Below are 9,154 nucleotides of genomic sequence, written 5' to 3'. Positions count from 1 at the left end.
ACAAGCGGGAGGGCAGCAGACAGGGGCAGCAAGAAAGGACAGAGTAAGAGGGAAGAAACATCAGGCCTCATCATCAATTCACACGACTGATGCATGTGAATCGCAGCCCCCCGAAACCTAGAAATAAGAAAAAAAACAACAGCAAAACGAGACCAGCCAACCCCCGCTTCCAAGACATAAACCTGTAGACAACCCTTGTCGTTTAGAGCTCGTTTCTTCGTCCATCCATCAATATATCCGCTCGCCGGATCATCGGCCCTGCGGCCTCACATTCTTGTGTGATCTATATTCTCGGTGAAGACCCCGCCGGTGCTAATCCACTGCTCCATCTCGTCGACACCGATGAACCTGTAGATTAGTTAGTACACTAGAAACTTCAACTCCGGTGCCCAACCCCGTCTCACCCAAAGAATGGGACAAGACAGGCATGGCAGGGCATGGCAGGGCATGGCAGGGCGGATGGAGACTCACGACGTCAGTAGAAGCCTGGTCATGCTATCCAACTCGGCGGCCTTCATCGTCTTGGGCAGCTCCTCGACGAAGAAGTTCTGCACAATGTATTGCCGCCTCTCGCGCCACGCCGTCATAAAGGTGAGGGGCGAGTCGGCCTCCCATAGAAACTTGGACGACGTCCACCGGTGCACGGCCGCGAACTGGCTAGGGTCGGGCGACTCGCCCGTGCCTATCGTCTTCAACATGCTCACAATGGCGATGAATGCGGCGCCGAGCATGATAGTCCGGCGCACGCACTCGGCAAATATCCATCGTTCCCAAGACCGTGGCGGCCTCTCGCGGAGCGTGCTCTCCTCGAGCAGCCACTGCTCAGCGAGGTTATCGCGATACCTCTCAAGATCGCCAAGCCAGTCCTCGAGCTTGCCCATGTCGTGCTCCGCCTGCGCGCGTAGGCTGATATCACCATCGAACATGCGGACCTGCTGGTAGATGAGAAGCGCTTGAGTGCGTGCCAGCTTGTCCATGGGTGTAAGAAACTGGGCCGGTACTGTCATTTCTAATTGTGGGACCTGCGGCACTCCCTCATCCTTTGGCTGGCTACGGCCCGGCCGCCCGACCAGCTCGTCGGCAGCCTCACAGAGCAGGCGGAAGGCCCAGGCCTTGTTGGCGTCGGTACGGTTAGCGTATGCAGTCGCGACCGAGTATGCGGTAAGCATGGCACGCGGGGTCTGGGCGCGGTAGAGGTGGCGATGGAGGAAGGGTGTTTCGCGCTCGCGGGCGAGCAGGATCGGGAAATCCTTGAAACTAGAAATCACGAAGCCGATGCGAGAACCTGGCTCGTGTATGGTCCAGGGACTAAGATTAGACTGAAGACTATGAGCGAACGTGTGATTCACCCAAGCGTAGGGGTACGGCGGAGAACATACACAGGATTGCGGCTTACCGCCTTCGATGCTGGCGGAATGGTAAGGAGTTCGGTCCAAAGGCGGCGGTGTCGCGAGGCGGACAGTCGTTGCCTTGGGAGCGTCTTGTGTGTGCCATAATTGCATCCTGCCGCCTTCTTGATCGACAGTCATGTAGTTCATCAGGTTGTTAAAATCAAAACTTGGCAAGTCGAAAGACAGCGGAGCATCGCCCAGCATGTTGACATCGTCGAGCAATGTGTCTATGTTGGCTTGGGGTCCGGGTGTGCAGTCTGGCATGGGATCAAGGTCGATATCATATCGGACTGCATCCCCCATAGCATCGAGCTCCGTCTCCGTCGGTGAGCTGTCAAGAGCAGGCGGCATGGCCGCATCGGACATTGGGCCGCCGCGCGCTGGCGGGCGCTTGCTGCAGGCGGGAGGTTGACGTAAAGACAGGAGAACCCCTTCTCGGCGCATCGTGTGCAGCGCGGAGTCCGCTTATCGCAGCGGCGTTTGCTGCGGACGCAGGCGTGGCAGCTTTTCTGACGGGACTTGTCTGTTGCGTCGTCTGTGGCACGCATCTTCAGCGGCTGTGGAGGTGTTGTGGTGGCCTCATTCATTCTTTCCGATCTGCTATTCAGTCAAGTGATTGGGATACGGTGGCAAGGGTCAATGAAATGGACCTCGATGCTGAGGCAGTGCGTCAGATGAAAGAAGCCTTCATCCGGCGGTCGGCGTCGATTGAGCGAGCAATTGGTAAGACGCAGAAGCGTTCGATGCGCCGGCATTGGTGGGCCCAAAGTCCGCCGACACAAGTCCGCAAAATAACCTTCTTTGGCTGAAACTCCGCAACATGTAGGCCGGAAAGTCCGCCGCCTCTGTCCCGTCGAGACCGAAGATCGGCTATCCGGGCACTCCCTCATCTGCGGCCAGGCCAATCATTCGCAGATGGTGCCGGATCCCCGCTGCTGCCATTGATGGCGACAAGTCTGATGATAAAGGGATAAAGGCCGTGGGAGCCACGGCGCTGGGGAGCCGACTTGCTGTTCGAACCAGGAGACCGACAAACGTCGAGCACCCACCAACCCAACCCGGCTTGGTGTTGCTTGGGCCGTCCTGTCCACTTGAACTCTGTGAAGCAACCCAGAACCCAGAACGCAGACTGAGACTGCACATGGAAGGTCGTGTGTCCAGATGCCAGTCGTTAGCCTGAACCTCGATGGGCTGACTCGAGCATGTCGTACCACGATATCTGAACCGCTTCCTGGCATTGAGCATCTTGACACCATCCGTCCTCTTCCTCGGCACCTCCAAGAATATGCCACACGAAGCAAAGTCTCCTTCGGCGTATGCGGTGCTGTCGCCAACCGATATACTGCCTTCCAGGCAAATGAGTAGCACAGCGGAATGGCTCGTGTGGCCCTTTCCGGTTGCCGTCCATCCAGCCCGGAAGCAGGCATTGTGTTTATCGCCCGTGAGCAGCCACCAGAAGCCAACAGACGACTCGGCACTCAGCCATCATCAGCCAGCCAGCCCCGTCCCCCCTTCAAGATGCAACATCGAGCCCGAACACTTGGCTGGCAACATCCCGAACGCTTAGCTGGCAACATCCCGAACGCTTGGCTGGCAACATGCTGTGCCACTCCTCGAAGTAACCTTGGACCCTGCAACCCCCCCGGCCCCATGCGTGAGTCCCGGTTCAGCGGCAGGGCGTGCGCAACCGAGTACCGACTACCAGCGTGCAGTGAGTATGCCAGGACAAAGTCGAATGCGAAGAAGCAATCAAACTCCACAGGCCGCCAGCGCGCCCCAAAGCAAAGGACACAAGCACCGGTTCGCCTCGGGAAAACGGTCATGTCACTTGTCACGTTGCGATATACCCAGCACAGTCCTGCAGCAGCGTGAGGATGGGTTCGGGCACGAGACGCAGCCGGGCCAAATGCAGCAAAACTCCAGGTCGCGTGGAGCAAGTACGGAGTGCCTGCACGCGAGGCTCCCAGCGAAACAAAAGAAACGGACGGCGAGGGTTTTGTTCTCGCCACGGCGTCGTCACGTCATGCAGTGCATCGCCGCCTGGGCCTTCCTCAGGTCACGACACCTTTGCTTTTCCTCAGCTCCTGCGCTGTCACGATCGAAGGTTACCATCGTCCAAAGATAGGCACATCAACACTGCAATCCGCTACAACTGCACCTCGTGCATGACACTATCGGCAGCTCGTTCTTGGCGCGTGTGTCCCCACGCCTCAACACAGAACTCGCTGCCTGCTCTTCATTGTGGTTGGGCGAGAATGTGACGGTCGAGGTCGTCATGTCCGCATCTGGTACACGCCCGTCTCAGGTAGTCGCCGATCAAAAAAGAGCCGTGGGGTTCACCATGGTATCTGGCTGGACGCAGATGAGATGGCTCGGCAGTGATACAAGTCTCCCGCTGCTATCGCCCGACTGGTAGTTAGTATGACAGCGCCGACAGCACCGATGCTGGGTTCCCGGCCGTCCCCGGTGTCATCCGTGGTTGTGGTCGTAATTGTGATCGCTCATGATGCAAGGGAGTTCAGTTCAGGACTGTTCTCTCTGGGAGAGCAAGACCACCAGCATCCAATCCACCTATAGAAAAGATCCACTGCAATGGGGCCTGAACTACCGTCACAGAGTCGACATGCACGCCAGCGCTGTGATTCTTTTTGCCTATTCACGGGCTACCCCGGCCCAGTTGGCTGACAGAAAACTGCTGTTGTCATGGTGCGTACTACAAGTGTCGCTGTAAGGATCTGCAAGGTCGGAACTTACCCTGTGACAGGCTTTCCGCGGCTTCCTCCGCCCCCCCCAAAAGTGTCTCTCGTTGCAAGCCTGGTTCACGGAAACAGGGTGGGCCCTATGGCGTGTCAGTGTGTAAAAGCAATTACACTACATAAGAGCAACGCCTGATGTCAGTAGACCAGAGGTCTGATCGGCGGGACCGGTCCTGACTGTCAGGCACTAGGGGCGTGGAGCGCGTGTGGTATGCCTAGTTTCTTGCTTTTGCGACAGGCTCTAGTTGCGGCCCTGTGTTTGCGTACGACATGGTTAGACAGGAGCCATGCCGAGGACACATGGGGTACCGATACGTTCGTAGCAGTGTTCTTTTCCTTATGGCACGAATGGGCAACTGTGTGAGATTAGCTCTTGTACCCACTGCATTGCTAGCCTAGTCATGTTGGGACTGAAACTGGCGTGATCCTGACAGTGAGGTGGAGGTGATCGACTAGACATGACATGCGGTCCTCGGCATGATTGCCAATGCCATGACACCGGGTCGAGTGATGGGTACAAATCGAGGGGTATAGGCCGAGTCGGATGAACAGGTAACGGACGATCGATGTGAATGAAATGCAAGCTGAAGCTGAGGGCCATGGCAGTGACCCAGGTGGCGGCGGGCTCATCCGAGGAATGCCGCCGAGCATTTGGAGACTTGCCTAGCCTTGTGTGACCACTATACCACAGTCAGGAACATGGTGCGCTCTGCCTCAGGATGCGTTCAAGCGTCACACCTGGATGCTTGCGCTCATATCCAAGTGCCGCGACTCAGCATCGTGATGACCCTTTGGAAACGCCTGAGCACCAACTCATCTGCAGGCCGACACTGTCGTAAACATGGGAGTTACTGGGCCATCTGGTTACTGTACAATGCTTCTCCTGGAGGGGGCAAAGCTGCTGGTTGAGTAATCCGTATACGCGGCAAGGTGCGTCGGAGTCACGGCTGCTGTCTTTGACTGCAGATACGCGCCCCGATCTGTGTTTCAACGAAGGCGACAGAGGCGTGCCGAAGCGTTGGGGGCCGTTTTCAGTCAGAGGAATGATTGCTGCATGTTTTTACCGGGGCAAAGCTGCTTGTCTGTCTCGGATGGACAGGAGAAAATCGTCATGAAGTCGATCGTGCAGAACCAGTGTCACGATGTCTTGGGTCGATCGGTCTCTATGGGTCGAAACAGTACACGCGTGTCGTGGGGAGGTAGGCGACATTCACAACCAAGTCAGACACGCTACTACCAACATATCTTGGGGTTTGATGACGGCGGCTTTGTATCGGCGAAATATCGAGGCTGTCACAACGCCCCTCAACATGGCAGGACTCGGCGAAACTTGGTCATGTCGCCTAACAATGCCTCCAGACAGCGCCTCGAGACAGACTTTCTCCTTGTTGGCTACAACCTAAGGCATGCTCCTCCCACCTGGCCATAGCGGAACGACTACTGGCATTTTGCGATGACACCTAACTCACTCGTGGTCCGATGCGGCTAGCAACGTTGTCCGCTTTTCTTTTTCGTGATCAATAGCCTACACGACCGAGTGAATGGATGCGGGGCAGATCAGCAATTGGGCCAAGGTTGTCAAAAAGGCGGACATCAGTTGAGGTGTCAAAGCGCTCGGATATAAAAGTGATAATCGACAGGAACCAACAAGCCGCGTGGGTGGATAGCTGTGGTCGGTATGGCAAATGACGATCCGCAGGCTGTTCAGCTTGACCCTTCATCGCGCAATACGGTAGACGGGACCTGATAGACACATCATCGGACGATTTCCCGCGTCCCCTTCCCGAAAACCTGGGGAGAGTGGCGATTGACGAGGCATGCATGGTGCTCGCTGATAGCGCTGAGTCAATCCCAAGTAGCAGTCCGATCTCATACGCTGTCAGCGGCCTGTAACCGCGCACTTCATCGATGACTTGATTAGTCGACATTATCGCAGGCAGGCGGGTGGCGGTTGAGGACAGGCAGATTGTTTGCTGTTTCCAGACCAGCAGATATGTAGGGACGAACTCTGAATGTCCGACTTTTGACGGTCAGCAACCATGCGATGCTTTACTTGTGTGTGCCAGATCGACATGGCTTCTTCGAGACATTGCCTCCATATGACTTCCATGCCTGTCGTGGCGATCATGTCCCCATGCGATTAAGGGTGCGCGACCAGAGCGGGGAACCGGCCGGACATAGGTTGTCCACGTACTCGTACTTGAGCCCTTGTACACAGTTCTGACAAGTCGCTGAATGCCTGGTGATAGAGCATGCAGGAATAGTGCCTGTACCAGCCCGCATCCAGAAGCAGTTAGGCCCAGGCCGCCCATGTACGGATGCCAGTTCAACCAAACAACTGTCGGGCAGTATCCTTTCAGCATTGGCAGGTAACCTGCACTGCTCACCTCTTGCCTGGTTGTCCGCCACGTGGATGAGAGCCGCCCGCCCGCCTCCTCACCCCTCCCATCTGACGAAGATGGCTGGCGCCAGATCTGTCCGATAGCAGCATGCCTGGTCGCGGGCTACATGGATGCTGGCGATGATCCATCTCTCCAAGTCGTCATGTCAAGGTGGCTCTGGCAAGAGCGAGCCAGACTCACGGTGTTCGGGCCATGTGTTCTGCATGGTAAGAGAGAGACCAGTCACGGACGCTGTAGCACGGGGAAATTGAACGCTGCCGTTATTGATGAGACCGGGTTGTGTCTTTTCGAAGCCCACCCCCCTGGACGGTGCTTTCTGGGGGCTCTTCCGTTTCTGATTGGGAGGAGGCGGGGGCTGGAGGTGCCTGAGCTCAGGCAGAGTGCGGGCACACAGCAGCTGACAGCGGAGAGCGACAGCTATGAAGGAGCATCCGAGCAGGCGGCTTGTGCTCCCCTGGCACCGAAAAGGACACACGCGTGCTTGCGTTGTGAGGCTGAGGTGTCGGGGGTGTTGGGTTGTCGAGGGTCAGTGTCTGAAAGCCGGTGTTCGGGGGTCTTGCTTGCCACTCATATGACGTGGAGAAGCTCCCAGGAGATGATCCGTTCACATGTCTCACTGACTGCCGTAGGCGCGGCCTGTGCTGCGAGGTGCCTCGTACCTCAGGGCACCATTCCACGGTGGTCAGTGCCTAGAGCCAAGGCCAGCGCGTCAGCACTGGCTTCGGGACTAGTTCCGCTGTGTTCCCCATCGGCGCTGCCTCGGTGCTGAGTCCCTGAATGACATTCGGGAAACGAGTCAGGCCAGACGTGGCGATTCCCGCCGTCTTGTTTTGTTTCCGTAGTACCAGATAGAGCGAAACAGGGTGCGGTTATGTAATGAAGCGGATTATTAGTCTTAGGCGGGTTTCCGAGATTTGTCGGAGAGACGGTGGGTTCTGTCCCGTCCGTCTCCTCTTGATTCTCTTGGAATGGATTCTTTTGCGCACTCTTGGAGGATGTCGATTCGATAGTTGACTGCCTGGCAATTCCGTTTAGAGCAGAGATTTGCTTTCGAGCGGAGCTGTTGGTGTTCGCCCTGCCGCCGCCCTCAAACATCACAATCCTAGAGGCTGATCAAACCAACAATCCGGATCCGAAAGCGGGAACCGCAACGGCCCCTGCAGACTGATCGTGGGAGCCCCTATAGCCCATGGGGATATGGGAGGGGGACGACTCGCTAGCAGCGGGGGTGCCGAGGAAGTCCCAGGAGCCACGGGCTTGTGACTGTGCGCGAGTGCGCTGGGAGGTGCCAGCGAACGTGCACATCGTTCATCGCACATTAATAGGGAGAATGGATCTGAGAGAACGGAAGGATGGGACTGGGTCGAGGAACGTGGTTGTGGAGGATCACATCTGGGCGAGCTGGCGAGATCTGCAAGGCACCGAAAAGATGGGAGAGAGGACATCAAACAACATGACCCTCCACCCGCCCCCCTCTTCCTTCCCTTCCCTCTGCCGCCAATCCAATCGAAAGGGAAAGCGCTGGGGTGAGCGGGGCAAGGCCAAGGCCACGTACTGGATTGCTGCATGGTCCCTGCCCGGTACGATACATGGAGCATCTACCAAGTACCAGCTGCTCTTGCCTGGATGGGGAGGTACCGTGTACGAGAACGGCACCTGGGCAGGTACCTTGGGTACCCAAGGTAAGCAGGGGCTCTGTGCTTCGGTACGTATTCTTGACCGGGACGTGCTGAGGCAGACGCTGAGGAAGCCCGGTACGTAGGTAAGAAGGTAGCTGGGTCCCATCTGGTCGTTGGAACTCTCACGTGGCCCTCGGGAGATCGCGCATTGCAGCAGGAACTGGCTGGATCGCACGTCGTTTTCTTTCACCCCCCCTCGCGCCCACATGGCAATGGCCAGCTTTCAGTGCCAGGCCAGGCGAAGAAAAATAAGGGGGTCTCCAACCCGCACACCTTATTTGCACACCACCGACGCGCCTCAACACAACGAACGGCATGGGTACCCTTTGGAAAGCTCACGCCAGCACATTACAGAGTTTGGGCAGCCGATCGCACCATCATCCCTTCTCCTCATTCTCTCTGACCCGACAAGTGGCGCCTCGTCTCGATGGAGGAGCGTGGCTCTACAGTGCCTATATACTTACAGGACGTGCCCAGTTAACGTGCAAGGCACCCTGAGCCCACGGACCTTTACACTGAACAGGGCACCCAGTCATGTACCCAACATAATAGCACGGCCGCAGATGCGACCTTCCAAACAAGCCCAAGTACAGGACCCATTCGACCATTCGTCCGGCAGCGGTTCCCATGTCTCCTCTCCGCTTCAACATGCTGAACACTTTCCGTGCATGTAAGCGCTCCTACCACGTTTTCGACTAGGCGGATCACCATCCCTTCCGCATTGGCTGGACGTCGTGACGGTGCAACTGTGACTTTGAGGGCTGCAACTCAAATCGTGCGACTTTGCTCGATCTGTGTCCCCCCCCCCCTTTGCTACCTCGAGGCAAGGGAAGCAAGAGAGACCACCAGCTTAAAGTCATTGCCTGGCTGCACTACTGGAAAGCCTCTTGTTTTGTCTTTGCTTGCTACCTACTGCATCCCGCCGA

The 9,154-nt window shown here is 56.9% G+C and overlaps 1 protein-coding gene across 1 annotated transcript; it reads right to left on the bottom strand.

The window, feature by feature from the left end:
* Nucleotides 1-266: 266 nt before the first annotated feature.
* On the bottom strand, nucleotides 267-1,835 carry VDBG_06135 (C6 zinc finger domain-containing protein; the record flags this gene model as incomplete). Its single annotated transcript, XM_003003647.1, has 3 exons — nucleotides 267-348; nucleotides 472-1,285; nucleotides 1,397-1,835. 3 exons carry the CDS (start codon nucleotides 1,833-1,835, stop codon nucleotides 267-269), a joined length of 1,335 nt encoding a protein of 444 aa, XP_003003693.1.
* Nucleotides 1,836-9,154: the final 7,319 nt, after the last annotated feature.

This window comes from Verticillium alfalfae, genomic scaffold, assembly GCF_000150825.1.
Source record: "Verticillium alfalfae VaMs.102 supercont1.7 genomic scaffold, whole genome shotgun sequence".
In the NCBI taxonomy this organism is placed as follows: domain Eukaryota; kingdom Fungi; phylum Ascomycota; class Sordariomycetes; order Glomerellales; family Plectosphaerellaceae; genus Verticillium; species Verticillium alfalfae.
Note: the sequence above shows the minus strand (reverse complement) of the source record. Positions and strands in the feature narration are given on the sequence as shown.